Source organism: Haliotis asinina, chromosome 1 (assembly GCF_037392515.1).
Source record: "Haliotis asinina isolate JCU_RB_2024 chromosome 1, JCU_Hal_asi_v2, whole genome shotgun sequence".
Lineage (NCBI taxonomy): Eukaryota > Metazoa > Mollusca > Gastropoda > Lepetellida > Haliotidae > Haliotis > Haliotis asinina.
In genome coordinates, this window is record NC_090280.1 from 96,689,668 (window position 1) to 96,712,947 (window position 23,280).

General features: G+C 41.5%; 1 protein-coding gene across 1 annotated transcript in view; it reads left to right on the forward strand.

Moving 5' to 3' along the window:
* LOC137255971 (mediator of RNA polymerase II transcription subunit 15-like) overlaps window positions 1–23,280 on the forward strand; it is a 54,919-nt gene that overhangs the window by 13,306 nt on the left and 18,333 nt on the right. The window contains exons 10-15 of the mRNA XM_067793595.1: window positions 67–213; window positions 7,473–7,536; window positions 8,564–8,630; window positions 9,436–9,587; window positions 13,832–14,001; window positions 21,416–21,514. Of these exons, the coding sequence (XP_067649696.1) occupies window positions 67–213; window positions 7,473–7,536; window positions 8,564–8,630; window positions 9,436–9,587; window positions 13,832–14,001; window positions 21,416–21,514 (699 nt within the window). The remainder of the gene's footprint in view (window positions 1–66; window positions 214–7,472; window positions 7,537–8,563; window positions 8,631–9,435; window positions 9,588–13,831; window positions 14,002–21,415; window positions 21,515–23,280) is intronic.

The window sequence follows — 23,280 nt, forward strand, 5'->3', positions numbered from 1 at the left end:
TATAATACTAACTCTCTGTAGAATAATGATCAAACAATTATGAAATACATTACATGTATGTGTCAGGTAATCCAGGCTCTGTGGGCCCAGCCCCAAGTCCTGGCCAACCCAGGAACACCACCGAGGAGCAGGCGTATCTGGACAAACTCAACAAGTTGTCCAAGTACATCGACCCTCTCCGCCGCATGGTCAACAGATTGGAGAAGGACGGCGGTAAGCAGACACGCTGTCATTTATCTCTGTTGCTTAGTCCTAGAAAGTTCACTTGTTTGTGTGTCTGGTGAAGGATATTTCCTATGAGTTTCCCATTGCAAATCATTGCTAACATCTGTTCCCCAATCGCCATCATCTGTTTTTGTTGCATAGTCCAGGTATTTTGTTGGTGTGTTTGTTAGTTTATGAAATTGTTTGTCAAACATTTTACCTAGTGTTTTGCTTGTTGGGATATTCAAAGTTTAAATGGGTTCCCAACACACCATCATCTAGTTCTGTTGCTTAGTCCTGGTAAGATCAGGTGCTTGTGTTTTTGTCAAATCAGGATTTTCTATGTCAAGAAATTTACCTGAGGGTATGTTCCAATAACCTTTCCGGGGTTGCACAGGCCCTAATTCACTTTCACAAAGGCAATCTTAAGACAGCGATCTTAATTAAGACTGAACTCTTCAACATTGGAGGTAGAATTTGTTAAACTAAGATTAGTTGCCCTTGAGTCATTTAAAAGGTCATGGCCATTAATTAAGATTGAAATTTTTAACTTACCTTACCATAGGTCTTATGCATATTACCTCAAGCTTCGCTAGAAGAGATCAGACAGTCGTTGATTCGCCATTCCCTGGATGGCTACCTCATGTAATCTACGAATGTAGTCACGGAAGTGACGTGATCTCCCCACTCGCGCGAGAGCGCAGAATCCAAAATTCACTTTTACCTCTAGCGTTCGTCTGTTCGGACGTGTTTGGTTCGCTTAGTTTACCTACTTTGTGGTTTAATAAATTTGTTTTCTCACGGGTAGGTATGGTTTGTATCCCTTAGGTGTGCGTGTTTAGGTAAGTAATCATTTAACTGCACTTACTTTGCTACCTCGTGTTGTTTTTTTCTCTCACTTCGGGGTGGGTTCGCCCGCGTCGTGTGTGAGTGCGGCATGGCGTCCGTGGGGGTATTATATCTTGCTGGTTTTTTCTTCCTCCATGTGATTTTACATGTCGATTAGTATTTTTGCCCATGTTTCACAGCATTTATATGTTTTTCGTGCCACGTTGCGATGTACGCAGACAGCCATTTTGGTTGTTTGGCCTTCGCTGTCACGAGCTTACGGGCGTGCCTACTTTACAGTGGGGGTGCTGCATTTCTGGTATAGGGGTGTTTTTTCTACCTCCTAGCGTTGGTTTCAACGCATTGTTATGTTTGTTTGTTGCACTTAACTGTGTATATCTCCCCAGTTTTGCACTATCTGCTTGGGGCAGGAATCGGCGAATATCCCCACCCTTGGTGCCCGGATTGTGCGTCTCTAGCCTGCTCTTTTGACGGACACTGCCAGTACTGCGAGGCGTTATTGGTGGCGGATTTCGAGACTTATTGCGGCTAAGAGGAAGTTTTTTTCACAGCGGTAGAGAAGGTTGTTGTCTCCAGGGTCGTCGTTGGGATCTCTGCCGGACGACCCTGACTTACAACCTCCTTCAACGCCTGTGCCGACGCCTGGGATGGGGCGTTCGTCTGTGACGCCTGTACGTTTGTCCCCGGAACCACCTCGCTCGGATTCCATCGTGGATCTGTTTTCATCCAGATGCCTTGTCTCATCCGGAAGTCCAGAGGTTCCTGCGCTCTCTCCTGACGCCCGGTGCTGCTGCGATGCCAGCGTCTGGACATCTCGACACCAGCGCCTATGCCAACACCAGTGCCTTTGCTTACGCCAGCGCCTATGCCAGCGCCTGTGCTTGTGCCTACGCCTATGTCTACGCCAGCGCCTATGTCTACGCCAGCGCCAGCGCCTGTGCTTGCGCCAGTGCCTATGCCTACGCCAGCGCCTATGTCTACGCCAGCGCCAGAAGCTGTGCTTGCGCTAGTGACTACGCCAGCGCCTATGCCTACGCCAGCGCCTATGCCTACGTCAGCGCCTATGTCTACGCCAGCGCCAGCGCCTGTGCTTGCGCCAGTGCCTATGCCTATGCCTACGCCAGCGTCTGTCTACGCCAGCGCCAGAGGCTGTGCTTGCGCTAGTGCCTATACCTACGCCAGCGCCTATGCCGACGCCGGACCCTATGCCAGCGCCAGCGCCTGCGCCTTACCGTATACCCAGGGTGTTGCATACGTTGTCCAGGGAAGAGGTTTTACAACGACAGTTGGATGAAGGGCGCGCTCGGCGCTTGGAGGCAGAGCGCTCTCGGCGCAGATCGCGCTCCAGGTTCCCTGGGAGTCGGTGATCCTGTACCCTCCACAGTAGTCTTTGTCGGCGCTCTCGGTCCCCGCTACGCCCTTTGAATGAGCTACCAGGTGAAGACGTTGCTTGCGCTCCCAGTCCATATCACCTCGACGCTCCTCTAGAACTCGGCGTTTGCGGTCGCCGGAACCACCTTGGATCTCGTCCAAGGAATCTGCTGCTCATGCATCGACTTGGTCTCCTACATCGCGGCGTGATTCGAATTCCGTTTCCTATGAGGACCTGGAAGAACAGGTTTTTGGCCCGGACTTCGACGAGGAGGCAGGAGGCGACGGCGATGGTGATGACACTTAACTACCCTTATCAGTCGTCTTCGAGTGGATTGCTGACAGGTTACCGTACTGCCCTTCACCTTCGGCTAATTCCAACAACCCTGCAGCACTTCATTTATCGCCGGAGCTACTCATCCCGCCTGATCCTATGGTGGCGGACGCCGTGGCTGTATTAGATGCGGTCTTTGAAAAATTGTCATCTAATCCGAATTTCTAAGTGTGTAAATCCAAGAAGTCAGATTACAAGATACACAGCCTGGTTTTCGCGGACAGCGTGGCGGTCTTGGTTGAATCTATGTAGCGGTTATTGGGCTCCTCGCAGCTCTCTTACAGAGTGCAGGATTCTAAGCGGGTGACCATTGAGACTGAACTCAAGCGGATGCTTAAGCCGTTGTCTGCTCTGGTGTCAGCTACCTCGGCGGCGGCGATGGACTTGTCTGAAGACAACGCCTCGAGGATTGATCACCGTACCAGATATTCCTCTGCTGGTAGGCGTGAGACTGGGTGTCCTTTGGAGGGACTGGCTGCATCCTCGAAGATCCTTACTTTACAATTTGTCTACATATACTTCAAGCGGAGAAAGTTTTCTTTCACGTGCTTTACGCATTTTGTCACGAAGATTTTTCGAGACAACTACAAAGTGCCACGCCTAACTACACCTCTTATTACAAGAGAGGGCAGCATTTATCTTCGGGGAAAATTCCAACACATGTACTTGGAAAGCAATTTGTCTGCGTCAGTTTTCAAGCGGCGGAAGGGTTTTCGCTCGCTTTACTCCTTTAGACACGTGCTCGCCATACAGCATGGTTACTGTTAAGCCTACAGGCTAGCAGGGTATCACCGTTTACAAGATTTCATGGTGATCAGTTACCTGCTACACCGGTGACGTCACATCTACATTTTGATTGGTCCCCGAGAGACAACGCCCTGCAAAGGATCCCAGGGACGTTACATCTACGTTCTGATTGGTCATCGAGGGACAACGCCCTGCGCAGAATGTGTTGTTATTATTCTAGTGTAAGGAAGTTGTCTGCAGTGACTTAGTCATTTACGATGGAAAGATGTCGTTACACTCTAGACTAGCAGTCTACAGCGGCATTGGATTTCTCTAGTCGGCATAGAGATCCTCTAACAGTAGTCTCAACGCTGCCTATCAGGAGGCGTGCAGCGATGTATGGCAGTTTCTGATCGGACAGACAGCCAGCTATAAATAGACTTCCTTGAAATGTCAACACATTCATAATGAACAGCGTGGTTATTCTGAAGTCGAAGAATGACGCATCTTTACGGCATACAAGATTATCTTGAGAGGGGTGGACTTCATTATCAGGCTGTTAAGTCAGCTTGGATGACTAACTAACTCCGCGGGACTTGATTCATCACATCGCCGTCCCAGGTTCGGGGGTCGAAGTTCAAGGCTATGTTAAAAGCAAGCTCTACTCTGTCCATTATCACTATGTCAGTGATAATGTCTACTCGATTTGCTCATGTCACCTTAGGATATGATCAGACGTAGACGTCTACTATTACGTCTATGACAGCGTTTTCTTGATCATGATTTCATGACAGGTTTACGACATTGGACGTCTTGACACCACACCTGTGGTAGGCTCGCTGGTCAATGTTTGCGTAGGAAGTTACTTATTAGAGCCGTCATTCAACAACCATCTTTAGGTAGACACTTCTCTCCAAGGATTGAGTGCCTATCTAGTCAAGAAGGTTGCAGCAGGATTCTGGAAGAGTGGAGCTCAATCTCTTCACATCACCCAGTTGAAGATGAAAGCGGTGATGCATGTCTGTCATTGGTTGACAGCACCGAAAGACAAGCTACTGATGATCCATACGGTCAACTCAGTAGTAGCTTTCTAGGTAAACAAGGGTCAAGGAGGCCTCGACCTCTACTACACTTGTCGTTTCTACCCTTCGATGTGGTCGAGTCTGATCCTCCAAAATAAAGTATCTCACATACCAGGAGCCTGCATCTTCATGGCAGACGCCTTATCTCACCCCCTACGTCTATCACCAACGGAGAATATGTTGTGTGGAGAGACGTTTCAAATAATCGGCTTCTAGAGTGGGACCAATTGTTGTTCCATCCTCACAATCGGACACTGCACCTGGTTCCGTCGCGGTTTCATCTTTGCGCCTGGACCATCTGTGAAAGTCTTGAGGGCCAAGGGGTACTCATCTCAAGTGGCGAAGTTAATCACCCGGGAGCACAGGGTTTCCACTCAGTCACTTTATGGACCTGGAGGCGTGAGCGATCGACGCGATGTCCCTGTCGTGGGAAGGTCTGGACGCTTACACGTTTCCACCACCAGCCCTTTCTCTCAGAAGTGGTCGCTAAGGTCAAGCAGACTCAGAACCTGCAACTGCTTTTGGTCGCACCTTGGTGGCCAGCCAGGCCATGGTTCCCCAACCTTCGACGACTCGCAAGCGGAGAACCATACAAACTTCCAGAGTGGTTGCATCTACTTCGGCATCCACACAGTCGACAACTGCATCTGGATCCACTGCGATTCCATCTTCACGCATGGGTCATTTGCAGAGGGCGTTAAAGGCTAAGGGCTACTCCATGCACGTGGCGAGCGTTATAGCTCGCGCGCATAGTTTCTACCCGATCCCTATATGACGACAAATGGCGCTCGTTCGAGAATTTTTGCGCTCATAGATCTCAAGATCCTATGGCAACATCCCCTCAGTTTGTGTCAAAGTTCTCTTTCTACGGAACTTTAGACATCTCAGAGGCAGTACCTTAGGCACCTATCTGTCAGCATTGAATTCTGTCCTTGCGATCAAGTCAGGTAAACAGATCTCCAAGGTACCGGAACTGATTGCGTTTCTCAAAGCTTTCAAGCTGGAAGACCAGAAGGCCAAGTTTCGTCCTCCAGCCTGGGATCTTAATGTCGTTCTACAACATCTTAGAGGACCGCCGTATGAGCCGTTAGAGGAAGCCTCTTTTGAACACCTATCCAAGAAGACGGCTTTCCTACTAGCATTGGCGACAGCGGCTAGAGTCAGTGAGATCCATGCTCTTGACGTCACACAGATTCACTTTGAACAGTCAAGGCACGGACGAGTCCATTTGGGTCTGCTCTGGGACTTTGTGGCTAAGAACCCGCTTCCCGGGCAGCCCAACAGGTTATTTTCCATCCCTCCTTTGTCTACGATCCTTGGTCATCATGACTTGGAGGAGGAACTGCTATGTCTGGTCAGAGCTCTGAGATGTTACATTAAAAGGTCAGCCTCTAGGAGACGGTCCCGCAAAAGACTATTCATCCCATTTGCGTCGACCTGCAAAGGAGAGGTAAACAGGAACACGATTGCCCTTTGGCTCAGATCGACAATCCTGGCTGCCTACGACGACAAGCTCCTGCCTCATCCGGTAGCAAATAACCCGCACGAGATCAGGGCTTTGGCATCTACAATGGCCCTCCATCGATATTGCACGGTAGCGCAGATCATGGAGGGTTGTTTCTGGAAATCATCAACTGTCTTCGCTTCCCACTACTTGAGGGACCTGACAGTTGAAGATGTGGAGGGGTTACAGTCATTTGGTCCACTGGTAGTTGCTCAGCAACTTACCCAACCGTCCGCCCATTAGGTAATAACGCTGTTACTTACCGTTGGTCTTAAGATTAACCTCACCCTCAGGGTGCGTCGGTTTTTCTTTGGAGTTCTATTGGGTTACTCTTTGTCCTGCTCCAGGTGTTATCCTGAGACCGTTGGCATTGGTTTCCCAAGTTCTCCTGTTGCATGTGCACTGTTTGCTGAGGGATGGTCCTCCGGAGTCCACACCACCATCCATCTGTCGAAGCCATATGCATAAGACCTATGGTAAGGTAAGTTAAAAATTTATTAAAATTTAAATATTTTAGATATTTAAATACTTACCTTACCATAGGGCGGTGACTCCCTCCCAACGCTGGATGCTCCTCCCCACTTTGGACTCTTCGGACCTTCCGGTTGGCGGTAAAAGTGAATTTTGGATTCTGCGCTCTCGCGCGAGTGGGGAGATCACGTCACTTCCGTGACTACATTCGTAGATTACATGAGGTAGCCATCCAGGGAATGGCGAATCAACGACTGTCTGATCTCTTCTAGCGAAGCTTGAGGTAATATGCATAAGACCTATGGTAAGGTAAGTATTTAAATATCTAAAATATTTAAATTTTAATAACTCTTCAACGTTTGGAGGTAGAATTTCTTAAACTAAGATTAGCTGCCCTTGAGTTATTGAAAAGGTCATGGCCATTGCTAATCACTTGCAGTCACCTTTCGTTACTATCCTTTCCTTGTTTATCAAAAAGGTATTCATACTTTTTCCAACACTTAATCTGGTGAGAATCGTACTTTATGATATTGACTCGATACAATGTTGTTCACAACGCAAATAACGGTATTTATGACATTAAATCGATTCTGCATTTTCCATGTTGTTGAAGTATTGTGGTGAATCACACACTTTTATGCAATATAGAAGTCATCTCCAAATGTACAGTTAATTATTTGCGTGAAACTGACACTAACTTGAATGCCATTTTGTTTCAGACTACAAAGTTTTTATTGTAACTTACAATGATCTTGGCCTACAATCACTTTGTGCAAGTGATGGCGATTGTAACTGAAGCCTAAGATGGTGATTTTAAGGATATAGCACTGCGATTGTTTTATGCAAGTGGGCCCAGGTGGGCATATGACATTGGCCATGATGTCTGGTATGCAGTATGAAGAGCTGTTATTCATACATGTTTAACTTTCAGATCGGAAGAAAGATTACCACAAAATGAAGAGTTTACTGGACATTTTGACCGATTCCACAAAGAGGTAAGACTGTCTACACAGATTGCAGTATTAAAATAATTCTGTAATGGAAAGAAAATCTGGTGTTGGGAATCAATGTAATACAGTCCACAATGTATTGCATGATCTAGTGAACAGAGCCCCATGTCAGAAGGCAGTAGGTGGTTGTTCGATCCCCTGGCCTCTTTGTGCCCCTCAGGGATGATGTATGTTATTACATATACACATATGTTGTTACATACCTGACAGTTACCATGATGGTGTCTGTGATCTACTAGTAAGCACAGCAATCGAGATTAAGATTTTTTCAAGTGTGCAGAACACCTACTTTGCAAGTGGAAAGTTGGAAGTTGATTTTCCATGACTCCTCATGCCAAGTGACATTACGTGATGATACCACCTGCCCAAGAGAGCGGAAGGTCGCATGTTGATGCTCGGCTTTGTCATATCCATTGACGTTAAGATTGGTGCTTGTTGGTTCCTGTCTGATGCTTGGCATTAATGGGTATGGCAAGGACTGTTCGGCTTGAGTCTGAGTAGGGTATATGAATGCATAGCTGCAGAATAGTATATCAGTGAGCCAGTACTATAAGACCAGCTTACTTCTAGTTCAAGCAGCCACACAAACATGTGCATGCACATCGTCATATGAGTGAAATGTCCTTATGTGAAAGTTAAACGCCATTTCAGCTCACCTCATGGGCTGATACCCTGCCTGACACATGGTATTTAGAGTATGAAACAAGGACTTGTTAGCTTGCATGAGCATATAGTGTCTGAGAGGGATATCCATGTTAACTGACTCACGGTATCTCACTGGGCTGGCACTATCAAACTTAGCCGAGACAGTTACTTACATTTCTGTAATTCCAATGATCTTGAACAAGATATTAAAACCCATTTCACCTCACCTGACTTTTAAGGAAAGGCTGGTTACCGATTACTGACTTCAGAAAGGGAGACAACCCATGAAAGTTGTGTGACATAGGATCAACACAGCATGATGGTTGTTGGGAGCAACTGTGCTTGATGATGTCATGTGGTGTTGCAGGGTGCCAGTTGCCATGTTACAGCGATGTGAGCAGGTGCTTCAGAACTGGGACATACAGACCAAAGGGGTAAGAAGTCAAAGTAAAAATATTTACAGTCCGGTTTAGCCAGAAACGGACCGATGAATTGCAAATTTTATCACTGTTGAAAATTGCACATAAATATAAATAGTACACATGTTTACCATTTACTAATACCCAAAGCTTTCTTATATTTGAACATTTTCCGGACTCCTCCGAAAAAGTTGTTTAAGAAACTGTCATCATTGAAAACACAAAAGTTGTTATCAGTCACGGCTGCGTGAAACCGCAGAAATGGTACAGCCACTATCTCGTCGTGCAAGGGATACACATGCCTGATGTCCATTTCGGACACAAACGGACTGTAGAGCTGTGAAACTTGAAAATAGTCTTCTTTTCGTCATAATGAATAAAGGAAATGAGGAAATTGTAAAGATTTTCAGTTTTGTCTGAGAGGACCACAATATATGTTGTCAAATAATTTTGCTTACAGGATATGAATATATGACCTGTTGAGTGACTAGCCTATCTGGTCTAAATCTGTCATGACCGTTTTAGTTAATGTCCTCAGTTCCAAATAGATTTGCATGCTTCAAATAATTAACAACAGAGGGAAATTGGCCAACAAATGATATTTATTGACGTTGTAAACACAAAAGTAAACCAAAAGGCCCACACAGGTTTTGATATCTATACTCTTTTTACTTTGAGTATTGGTACAGCAGTGAAGTGTCATCAGCTGGCGATTTCAGAGAATTGAATAACATTTGATCATGTTTTTTAATCAGATTAAAGAACACAATAACTTTTGGTTTAAAATGTTGGCTAAATATCTGTTTGACTTTGCTTCCAGAGTTCAAGTACGGCAGTGTCTAGCGTCCACAGCTCCTGGTGTCAACACTTAACAGATGCTCTATCCACTCATATCAAGTCCTCCACTATCAACCACAGCCTCTTTCGCTCCTTTGGACCTGCAATCAACACCCTCTGTGGAGCTCCCATCAGGTACACATACATCTATGTCATGAACACCACTCCCCAACAAACTGCAATCAACACACTCTGTGGAGCCCCCATCTAAAAGAACCCGATCTTGATAGGATTTCTTGTCCACTGAGTACAGTACCTCTTTATAGGGTTCCTGGCCAGGAAGGCTAAAATCGTCATGCTTCTCAGTTCAACGAGCATAACCTTCACAGTACTTCTAACACAATGTTATGGTTGAATGAACATGGTGCTTCTCACTCAGAGGCTCTGACAAATTACAAAGAAAACAGGATTAGCAAGGATGCTCTTTTATTTGAGCACATATAACAATATAAATGAAATTATTTATACATTTTCATGTCTATTCTTCATTATACCTTTTATTGAATTCAACTTTAAATTGTCATTGTCCCTGGTAAATCACATTTCAGTCAGTCTGTCTTTGAGTTAAGACAGTATGAGAAGTCCAGACACGTGGTCTGTGTAAGCGACGTTCTATGGTTTATGGCGAATTTGGTAGAGCCGCATTAAATATAAGAATCCATGTCAATATGTTGTCCTTTTGGCATAAACTCACATCTACTGAGATGATCAAATTATCTCATGTTTTATACAGGTATATTAGTCATGATTATGAGCAGTATCATTCGGCATACCTTAGTTACACTCCTTAAAACAATCAATAGACACAATCGCAATTGGTTTATCTGAAAAATATGCAAATCCCACGGCATATTCTGCAAAGTCTCTAGTTTCAAATGCAAAGCAAATTCTAACAGATCAGTTAAAAAATGACAAGAAGATAAACGTTCCAGCCCTAAGGGATCATATATTTTTAAAAAAACTTGCTTTTGAAAAATATCTTTTATGTCCAAAATCTATATATGTTCATATTTTGAATTGAAAACCTCAAATCTAAGCCTTCCGATCAAAGCCGGCAGGTGGCAGAACATACCGAGAGGAGAAAAACTATGTAAACTATTTAACTGTAATTTAGTTTATGATGAAATCATTTATCTTTTTAAATGTATAGCACTTAATTCCTACAAAAAATCATTCATCCCCCCAAAATATCACAATTGGGCCATATAATAAACACTTAACAAGGTCATGTTGCCTGTCAGTTTTAAAATGTTTATCACTTTTTATCTCTCATGCGTGTACATTGTTACATAAATAACTCATCAACATGACACATTTATATTTATGTATATTTGTTAATACTGTATATTTTTTGCTCTTTTACCACCGATGGTGGTTGATGAATAAAGAAGATGAAGTTAAAGTATGAAGTTTTAAAGAAGTGAGGTTTATAACTATTTTTGGAAAAGAATTCTCTCTACACCCACATGGATTATGCTTCCCGGCACCTTATCTTTAGCTTTGGCGGTACTCCCCTTATTAGCTGTCCTGGGAAAACCGAAATGTACATTTCAGCCTTCCGGGGACATTTGAAAATATATTTTAGCCTTCCCGGTATGACACCCTTCATAGGATGTATAGAACTGTAGAACCCTACTTATCCAGTCTCGAGATTACATACATGCCTTTCTTCCTTGACAAGATGTATGTGAGACAAAATGAAAAAATGAATACATTTTCTGGATGGCATCTTCTGTGGTATCTCATCAGGATATGGCTGAAATATTGCTCTAGTGGTGTAAAAGTTAAGCTCACCCATTCTTCTGGAAGCTAGGAAGCAGATAGTTTCATATTTATAAAAGCAATAAAAGGCACAGTTACATGGGAAGCCAGTTGTTCATTTTTGTTGTTTGGTTATGGCTATGGATATAGACAGAGAGAAGCTAGGTATAAATCCAGGTGTAATTAGGTCTGACAGGTGAAAACATTTGCACCAATCGGTAATAAATTGCAGAAAGGTAATGTAAAGGAAGTGGGGAAAGGGGGTTAATAGCCATTGATATCATTATCATGGCTACTAAACTCATTTACCCTACACCTCCCTATCCATAAACCATCAGTGCTTTTTATCCTCCACTGCAACGAAGTTGCAGGGATATAGAAACGAGTTCCATCTTTGTCCAAAGCATATATCCTAAACTATTTATGGTAGCTTAACCGAACTTGGCACATATGTCAGGCATGGTCCCTAGATGTGTCTTTAGGGGGTTAGACCCAGATATGAATTTTATTTTTTGTGTTTTCCATTGAAACATGACTTAGGTTGTGACTAAGACTGATCTTGTCTGGAGCAGATCTTCCAAACTATATTTCATCAAACTTGGTACATATATCAAGCAGGAACCCTAGATGTGCCTTTTTAGGGGGTTAAACCCAGATATTTATTGCATTTTGTATGGTTTCCTTGGAAACATGACTTACGCTGTGGATTTGAGGATGTTATCATGTCCAGAGCAGATCTCCCAAACTTAAGCTTTATCAAACTTGGTTCACATGATTGCCATATTCACCATGATCCCTAGATGTGTCTTTTGAGGGATACATCAGTGTATGAATTTTATTATCCCACGCTGTGCGTTTAGTATGAAGCAGGGGATATAGTATTAGGCTCTGTCTGTGCTTCTGTACATATGTACAGATTGGAATATCTTAAGAACCGTAGACTAGATTCTGTTCATATTTGGTATCTAGGTTTACCACAGTAAAAGAAAGGTCTCTGTCAGGTTTGGTGACCTTGACCTTCAAAGTCACCAAGGCGACTTCAGCGTTGTAACGAGATATCTCAAGAACCAGTCACTGTATTTTCTTCATATTCAACACCAAGCTTTATCTAGGGAAGGCGCAGTTCCCAATTGATTTTCAGTTAATTTTCAAGTTCATGGCAACACTTTGAAGATTTCAGCATGTTAGCTGCATTTTAAGCTTGTCAGATATCTCAAGAACCGTTCACTGTATTTTCTTCATATTCAACACCAAGCCTTAGTGAGACAAAGCGCAGGGCCCAGTTGATTTTGGTGACCTTCACATAACTTTCAAAGTCACGGCGACACTTTGAAGATTTCAGCATGTATACTGCATGTTAAGCTTGTCAGAGTGATATCTCAAGAACCGTTCACTGTATTTTCTTCATATTCAACACCAACCTTTGTCTAGGGAAGGTGCATCGCCCACTTGATTTTGGTGACCTTCACATATTTTCAGTGTCATCTGGTGGTATGTGACCCGTGAAGGTCCTGGGGTAGAATAGGCCTTCAGCAACCCATGCTTGCCATAAAAGGCGACTATGCTTGTCGTAAGAGGCGACTAACGGGATTGGGTGGTCAGAGTAGCTGACTTGGTTGACACAGGTCATCGGTTCCCAATTGCGCAGATCGATGCTCATGTTGTTGATCACTGGATTGTCTGGTCCAGACTTGATTATTTACAGACCGTCGCCATATAGCTGGAATATTGCTGAGTGCGACGTAAAACTAAACTCACTCACTCACTCACTGTAGGTATGTATGGATTGGAATATCTTAAGAACCGCTGAATAGATTCTTTTCATGTATGTTATCTGATTTTATCACAGTAAAAGAAATGTCTCAATCAGGTTTGGTGACCTTGACCTTCATCTGAAGCTCACAAGGGGACTCTAGTGTTTTACCTTGTCAGCGAGATATCTCAAAAACCATTCCCTGTATTTTCTTCAAATTCAACACCAAGCTTTATCTAGGTAAAGGTGCAGGGCCCAGTTAAATTTCAATGTCACAGCGACTGTGTTTTTTAGGAGTTTCATACACTGTCAAGGTCTAAGTGACTCTTCAAAATATATTTGTGTTTGAACAACTACAGTGCAAGATATCAAGAGAATTTGAGCTTAATGTTTTTGTTGACATTTTACATCATTGTAAACTACAGCTTTCACTTTCATTTCTGTTTAAGTCTGAGATGATAATATGCGGCGGGGAGTATGTCACCTTAGTAACAATGCTTGTTTCTTGTGGTTTCCATGAAAACAAGTTTGACTTTGACTGAAATTGGTGTTTGTGCTCTTTTCGACAGCAGCTTTAAAACTGTTCACTATTTATTCACCAAACTTGGCACCTACATAGGTCTGGTGGTATAGTGATGCCTTTCATACATGATTCATATCATACATGATTCAATGTTATACCAAATGAGTTGCCATTGGCAGCGGGGTACATTGAAATGTACCTCACTTGTAATTGGGGTACATTGAAAATAATGGAAGGGTGCTTAGCCAATCAGAAAAAGACATTTCTGTGTGACGTAAGATAAAATACATTATGCCTCATATTTATTATGTGAACGTCATTGCATGTCTTGCTTGTCTGCAGAGGTCCTAGTCCACCCAAGAAACAGAAGACGATGCCCCTCCAAACAAAGAAGGAAGGTCTACCAGACCTCCTGCAGGGCGAGATTGCTCGGCTACATAATCGGTTCCGTGTCAGCCTTGACCCTCTTCACCATGCTGACTCCAAGTCCATTCACCTGGTCTGCCGCCTTGGTGAGTTTTAGCAATCTGGGAGAGTGATCATACCTGTCTGAAGGAAACAGTACTCTGTGCATGTTACGCCTGGTGCCTTGTGGACTGCAAGGCTACGTACATGGTTCAACTTGGGGACTTTTAGCAAGATTCAGTGAATCTTAGCGAGTCTAAGTTTGCTTTTGCATGCATGTTTGATTGCAAGCATGATGTCTGTGACTCTGTGCACTATGAAAACTCCTTGTTCATAAAGAAACATTGACTGTACATCAACCCATGGGCCTTGAGGGACCAATGAACAACATATTTATGTCACTGAACACCTCAGTGTTTATTTTTCATTGTTTGCAGCATGGGCACATATCCACATATTTAGGGTTATCTCCCTTCCATTGATATATGCATTCACAAATCATCAGTAATCTACGTACATCATGTGATTCATTGTCATTTTAGATAAAGAATGACTACCACAAAGTATCAGATGAGTTCAGCATTCCCAGCAGGGTACATTGAAATGTTGTTCACTTGTAAGCAGGGTACATTGAAATGTTACTCACTTGTAAGTAGGGTACATTGAAATGTTACTCACTTGTAAGCAGGGTACATTGAAAATAATAGAAGAGCACTCAACCAATCAGAAAGCAACATTTATGTGTGAGGCAAGATAAATGACGCTGTCAGCCCAGTCTTGCTATATCCAACTCTCCTGTGTTGTATGTAGCTTATCCTTATTCTACTCAGTGTTTTTGATTCCCCTTTGAAGACTCATCTTCCCATGTAAAACAACTAAGTCATGGACAGATGAATTAGCCAGTGGCAGTGATGTAATACTAAGTCATGTCACATGTTGTCATGTAATATGCTAATTAGCCTGTGGCAATGGTGTAACACTAAGTAACCATGTCAAGTATTATCAGGTAATAGATATGCTAATTAGCCTGTGGCAGTAGTGCAATACTAGTGAATGAGTTAACTTTTACGCCGCTTTTAGCAATATTGAAGCAATATCACGGTGGGGGACACCAGAAAATGGGCTTCACACATTGTACCCATGTGGGGAATCGAACCCGGGTCTTCAGCGTGATGAGCGAACGCTATAACCTCTAGGCTACCCCACCGCCCTGATGCAATACTAAGTCATATCAAGTGTTGTCGTTTAGTATACTAATTAGCCTGTGGCAATGGTGTAATGTTTAGTCATCATGTCAAGTATTATCATGTAATAAATATGCTAATTAGCCCATGTCAGTGGTGTAATGCTGAGTTATATCAAGTGTTGTCATATAGTATGCTAATTAGCCTGTGACAGTGACGTAATGCTAAGACTGTCGAGTGTTGTCATGTAATATGCTAATTAGCCTATGGAAGTGGTGTAATGCTGAGTCAGGTCAAGTATTATCATGGGATATGCTAATTAGCCCATGACTCTGGTGTAATTCTCAGTCATTCTTGTTATAAGATCATAATGCCTAGTTTTTTATGTTTGCCTTTGATAATAAAGGGTACTTCAGTAAAGTTGGTTTTGGTATTCAATGTGTCGTCTGGTTTTGTGATTAATTGAAACATGTTATTGTATTACATGTGCTATTGACAACTGATGTCAATCTATTTTTGTGTTCATTGTACAAGCAAAACACCCATGGTGCCCATTATGTAGGCTGAAACAGATCACACTGTCTTTTGTATAAAAAAATTCAAAAAATAAATTGAAATAACATGTTAAGGAATTGAACTACTCTTTGTTGAGAGCATGACTTTGGTTTGTTCACTGAATGAGTGAGAAAGGAGTTGTTTCCCTTGCATCATGCTGCAGTAGCTTCAAACAATCAAAAGATATGTCCATGATCAAAAAACACAGAATGATTCTTGATCCCTTTTTCACTAGTGAAACAGTCATGTTTGAAATTTTGTGTTTAGGTGTAGTTACATGAATAGTCGGTATGACAGATGTTTAAGAATTTGTAGTATATTTATGGGGCAGTGATGATTCTACCAACTGTTTGGTCTTGTCTAACTAGTCGTTATATCATTTATCACCCAGTTAACATGTCAGTTATATATTTAGGTTGTACATAAATCAGGATATGTATGTGCCATCTATACACCAGCATTAGTGTTGACTTAATGTGCATTAAGCATCAGTCTGTTAAAAAGTAACTTCAAGCAAATGCTGTTTCTACTTTTGTAAGTATACTAACTGACTTCTGTCAGTTTGGAATCCTACAGATAGCATAGTAAACTTTATGCCGACAGAGTAAGACATCTACAGCGTCAAATAGATGCTTATGATGATGATGATGATGATCATCATCATGGGTGCAGTGAGTGAAAGCCATTTCTGGTGTCCCCTACTGTGATATTGATGGAAATTTGCTAAAAGCGATGTAAATCCACAGTCTCCTACTCATTATTCATCATCATCATCATCATCATCATCATCATCATCATCATCATCATCATCACACATACACATTATGATGGTGTGTGGTCATGTGTATTGGACCAAGGTCACAAATCAGTTGAAGTTAAGCAACATTGGTCGGAGAGTCATTAGGTGGGTGACCATGTTTGGCAGGTGGACTCTTGAGAATTTCCAAAACTTCTGAAATTGAGGGGACCAGGAAGTACTGGTGTGGTTTATCAGACCTGCTGGTACTGCTGTCAACAAGGAAGTGTATTTCAGATCCTCTTCTTGTAACCTAGTAGGTAGATGCTGGGCACTTTACCTGGTTTGAGATTGTTGTAGATATGTATTTCTCCAAACTGATTTTAACAGTAACATGCACAAGTGAAAGATATGGTCTTACGCTGCAAGTGGGTTTGTGCAAAATTTTTTTTTTACCCAACAGAAAATGGGTACCAAGTGGGATAAGTCATATGTCCATTATCCTATTACCTCACACCTGCGGTAATAATGTCCATCATGTTGCCTGTGCTCAGAGCTAGTCTGTCTGGCATGGAATTTGGTGCTATATACGTGGCCTTATTATTATCCAGATAGTACTGTCTGCCCAAATGCAGTTTATTATTTCCAGACCAGTGGATTGCATGCTTTCCAGTTATTGTTCTCAACTCCTCTGGAAGTATACAACCCAAGTATTAGCATTATACTTATTGACATTTTCTGATCCTGCACACAGTACAGTAGTTGTCATTCTGGCAGGGTAGCCATAACTCTTGTTGTGCTATAACCAGGAGTATTGCCATCTGAGTGAATCATATTTCAGGTTATATGGTATACTGTACCCAATCAGTCTATGCGTGATGCCAATATAAAAACAGTAACTGGTAAGAAATTGGTTCAGTATCCAATGATCTTACCACCCAAGAAATTCTGAGTCATGGCTTGGGTATTGTGTTGCATGTCTTCGCTATAGGTCTGGTAAATAGTGCTGATGCTGCAAGCAGGATTCCTCTTGTTTGTACAGATGGGCCTCATTCAATATGGCAGCTACTGCACTGGATCAGGTTTAGCACAGTGGGTTCATTGCTAGCTTGCTGTTCGCACAGTATGGGTTCTGTTATCTGTTAGTGATTTTTTTTTATTTTGTATGCTTGCTGGGACATTGATTGTTTTCAGTTTCTTAGGAAATGAGTAATTCTGATAGAGAATGTTATCTAGTGTAAGTGACATTTACAACAACCTCATGGTATTGTTATGTCAGAGGAATCTGAGGCAGGAATTTTCTTGCCATTCTGAATGACAACAAGTGAAACTTATGCAGTGATGATGGTTAGGTCTGTTATGATTCACAGTGGATCTGTGAATTTAAACTGTAAATTGTCGTGAATCAATTTGTTGTTTGTTATTACTAGAGTCATGTTAAATCTTTATGCCCCTGCCATGTATGGCCTGGGGTATATAGGGTTACCCTTCTTGTCTGTCCGTATGTCTGTTTGTACGAAACAGGGAATGAACTCTATTCACTTCTCCACAAAAAAAAATGCTCTTGGGACTCTAATGGGGTGCACCTTGTATTTTATGTTTGAATTTTATTGGATTTTTTTGTGGTAAGTTTAGAGATGTTTGAACTGCGACACATTTTGCTGAATTTCTCTATGATGAAAGTGTAATAGGGGATGAAGTCGATCCACGTCTCCACGAGAACTGCTCAACAGAATTGAATGAACTTGTACATGTTTTTCATAACTTTTTATGCTTAATTTTATTTCTTAAGTTTGTCACTTTTACAGACGTTTGAACTTGAATTTTATTCTATTCAGCCTGTTCGTTACATCCTGGAGGAGTGTACGTTATCCACCTCTCCTCAAAAAGGATGTGCTTTATAGGGACTCTAAAGGGGTGCATCTCATATTTTGATGTTGTGTTTTATTTATTTTTCCAATTTTAATGCTCTTTGAACTTGCATAGATTTTGTTGAATTTCTCCCTGAATATAGTGTTATAGAGGATGAAGTTTATCCACTTCTCCACAAAACTGCTCAACAGAACTCACTGAGCTTCTGTGTGATTCATTGAGACTCTATAGGTGTGCATCTCATACCTTGTTTATCCAGTTCCTTAATTTTGTAATTACTACAGATTTTGGTCTATTCATACTGTTTGTCAACAGGGGGTGTACTTTATCCACTTCTCCTCAAAAGCCATGGTACCAAACTCATTTAGCTTACATGTCTTTTATAGAGACTCTAAAGGTGTGCATCTCATATTATGCTTTTGCATTTTATAGTTTTTTGTACGTTTAGAGACATTTAAACTTAGATAAATTATGTGGAATTTATCTTTGATGATAGTGAAATAGGGGAACAAGTCTGTCTACTTCTCCACAAAAACAGGCTTGATTAAGCTTATACATGTGTTTCATTGGGACTCAAAAGGTGTGCATCTCATAGTTGCATGGACGTTAGCTGAACTTGTTTAATAGAAATTAATCACCAGAGCACACTCAGTGTAGGGAACACTTCCTTCAGCAGCGGGGGAATCCGTGTCCCTGGACACAATTTTGTCTTGTTTTAATATACTGAAGTGAATCATACATAAGCTGCAGGCTTGTTTATTAAGTGTTTCCCAATATTCATATTCAGTATTAATAGCCATGATGTGTATCATATTCACCTCATAGTGGATTTGTTGTAGCTCTAATCATTTTACAACTTTATAAAGAAAATATGTATCACTCATTACTTGGTTGAAGTTAGAGAAATTTGAATATGTTGATTCCCAAAGTGAATTTGATGCTAAGTTTAATATATTATTTGTCCATCACTCTTGTAAATCAATGCATCAACTCAAAGTCCAAAGCTTCTTGTTCATGGATTATTTTAGGAAAGGGAGATCACTATAATTACATTGTAGAGCTATATCTGTTGTATTTATATTTGTGAAAAAAAAAAAAAAAAAATGCGGATTTGGGAATATCTGGACAAAATAGAACTCCAGCATTAAATATTTGTCGTAAACTAGTGATGATTGATTGTCCTGTGCTTGGAGAACTTCACCTTTTTGGTTTTGTGTTTTCATTGCACATTCACAGGTTTGTTTGTTCAAGACTCCATATCTAGCATCTAAGATATGTCTTTAATGTTCTAATGACATTATTCATCCAAAATTACTTCATGCTTATTAACATTTGCTCATATGATTTAGGCCCAATATACAAGTCGCAGGCTTGAAAACTCACAGCCTTCCACAATAATACCTATGTTGCTAATTCGTTGAAAGTCAATAAAATAAAGTGATTCAAGCAAATGTTCATTTGATCATATGATTAAGGCTGTAATAAGATGACAATATCATGTAGCAGACTTTATGACTTGTAGCGTTCAAGGATATGTTCCTGTTATAGGATGTTGAAAAGCAGACAAATAATATAGCTGGAATATTGCTAGTATGGGTTTAAATCGTTTGAAGAATTGCCAAGCCATTTGTTCCGAGATTCACTCTAAAATCATATGCCAATAAATAGCTGAAAGGAAAGCTTTTGTCTTTCATTTTACTATAGTAACTTGTTGCATCATGTGATAACAAATTTACTGTAGTATCATAAAGTATATGAAGTAAAGTTCTTTTGAGGAATATATAATATTTTTTTGCACTGAGTGAGGAAGAATAACAATATAGGGACGAACAATTTCTTTATTACAGTGAGAGTCATGTTTCAGTGATCTCTGGCTTGATAGTAGTGTTAGACCCTACATCAGTACATTGCTGATATGGTAACGGTGAGTGAGTGAGTGAGTGAGTGAGTGTGTAAGAATAACACCAAGTATAGTTGTACTGCTTTAAACACTGTTCCAGCAATATTAATTAAAGCATAATTAAAAATGATCATCTGTACATATGTAAACATGTGGGCAATTGAACCCAGGACCACAGAATGAAAAACAAACACTTTAACCACTAGGCTACAGCTCTGCCACCATTTACGTACAAAGCAAAGTGCAGAAGTGCATAGATATAGATATACATTCCAACTCTGCCATGCATTACCATAAACCATCGTGCAGGAACACGTTCCAAAGGCTGTTTGTATCATATATCTTCATTACCGATATCATTTCAGCTGCATGCCAAGAAATAAAAAGATGGCTTCCAGCTAATAAACACAACTGGCACTTTAGTTGCATTGAGTCAGAATCTGCAGGAAGTAAATTATCTTTCAGGAGCAAATGTTGACATTGATGTATGTGTTATCATTACGTTGGTGGAGACATGTATTGAACTTGGCGTGCAAGAGGTTGGGTTGGGGAACAAATTGGAAGAGTTACCTCCCCTGTTGTGGTAATGGCTGCCAAAAGTTTACTCCCAATGGGGTTAAGTGCATGCAGAGATTGATTTGTGTGGGAAAGTTTTGTCTGTGTTCATCTGAGTAATTCAAGAGGAATCTTAGTAAATGGACAAATATGGAGTTTTTTGTTAGGCCGTTTTCAGTTAAGGAGCCAAAGAAAGTTTTGTCATCATTGGGGTAAATTTGTTGTGAAATTTGTCTTGAACGGTGATTATGTCCTTCTCTGCTTTGGAGAATGTCAGCACGAGCAGTATGCTTGTTCAGTCATCAAACATTTCTTTTGTTGAAGTTCAGGCTCTAGTGTGCAGGGTGCAGACTAAGATATTTGCAGACTTCGTGATATAGTTTGACCATTGATCACTCACTCGCCCACTTACCCACTCACCCACCTAACCGCTCTGCCACTCTGACACCATTGAGAGTCCAGGTTAGAATATTGGCCTTCAGTAGCCCATATTTGTCATAAGATTCGACTAACTGAATCAGGTGGTCAGACACATGTCATCAGTTCCCTGCTTCGCAGATCGATGCTTATGCTGTTGATCACTGGTCCAGACTGGTCCAGACTTTATTATTTACAGACCACCACCATATAGCTGGAATATTGCTGAATGCGGCATAAAATAACTGATTTCACCGACCCACCCACTCTCTACTAGTGACTGAGTATATCTGATATTGCAGATGACAAGTCTCTTCCAAGTGTGCCTCCGATCTCTGTGATGATTCCAGGCAACTACCCGATGTCCAGCCCACAATGCAACACTAGCTCCGAGGGCTACGGTAAGTCATTATCTTCTCCTTGCATCAAATATTCATGCATATAGCTGAAAAAAACCCCACAAAGGCACTTTTGACCAAGGTGCTTGCATACTGCACCAAAATGTTGATGTAAAAAAAAATAAGTCAAAATCCACAACCCTGTACTGTAACAGAGATAAACAGTCATTTCATGATTCATCAAGAAATATGTGAATGAATTTTTTTTGTCTCATTCTTGAACAGGAGACTGTAAGTGAAACATACTAATTTGTTTGGAGCCAAGACACCTGGTATCATAACAAATATCTCGGGAGCCTCCATTGCAAGTCCCTGCTGTTTGTATATGGAGTTTTATTTGTTACAAATGTTCCTTTGATGTTTTCAGCTGTCATTTTGATTCTCTTGAAACTTGAATTTTGAAATTGTTTTAGAGAGTGTGTATCATGCAAAGATTCTGCAAATGTCATTGTTAATGAGGAATATTTCCAACTACACTTATTTTAATAAATAATTATGACAATTTTTAGATCAATTTTATCTTTTTTAGCAGTTTACTTTGTCCATATTTAAAGAAATGTTCTTTGAACTGACATCCCCAAAGAAAAACCTCTTGAGTCTTTTAACTAAAATGTAAAGGCTTAGTGGAAAAAAATATGTCTATTGAAACACATGATCATTTACTCTATCCTATCCTATCCTATTCTTTTCGTCTCTTTAAAGAAACAGGAGAAACGTTTCTGGTATTACAGTTAAAAATACCACACTTTTTGGCAGTTTTCTGTATTCTACTGTTGCTATTGTTGTAAAGTTAAAAATACCACATATTGTGGCAGTTTTGTGTATTTGGTGATAGTTATTGATGTACAGTGAGCAATATTTATTGTCCAGCTACTGATAAGAAGCATCAGGAGTTCTAAATGTGGTCTGTTTTTCTTCTCTCACACAAGAAACTAATAGACCTAATCAGTTTATTACTCTGGCTTAGTTTGATGGCACAAAAGTTTTGCAGAGATTCAGCTGAACTTCTTAGCGTGTCTATGACAAAAAGCATGGATCTCCATACAAAAAGCATGGATGGCTCCCTGACATTCCGGTGTTAAGTGACTTGACACCGTTGAATGTATTAAGTTTGTAGTAGTAACCAGAGCTCCCCCTTCCTGCTATGGCCAGCTGTCTTTTCAGGAACACATGCTCATGTGAACAGGTACAGCTATATTTAACATCATCCTCCTCTCTGACATTCACAAAGAAAGCACAGTTATTTTGCCAGTAAACAAATTGGAAATAGTTGAGCTGAAGTAGCACATGTCTGCTGCTGTTTCTTGTTTCAAGGGATTTGTTTGACCCACTGTTGATGTAGGCCAGAGAGGTGTAGGGTAAGGGGGGTTGTTGAGGGAGGAGAGGGGTGGTGTGGTAGGGTGCTTGTTTGACCCACTGTCGATGGTGGGAGGGAGGGTGTATGTGTAGGGGACGGAACGTATAGTGCTTGTTTTGACCCACTGTTGGAAAGGGAGGATGTGTGGTGTTGAGGAGGGGATGGTGTATGTGTCACTGCATTGGGGGAAGGGGTGGTGTGATGCTTGTTTGACCCACAGTCGATGGGGGTGAGAGAGTGTGTGTGTAGTGGGGTGTAGGGGGAGGGAAGGGGTGGGGTGGTAATTGTTCGACCCACTGTTTATGGGGATGAGAGTGTGTATGTGTGTGTAGGGCAAGGGAAGTGGTGGTGGTGGTTGAACTAGGACAGTATGGTTGGTGGTGGAGGGATGCAGGTATATATAGACAATTGC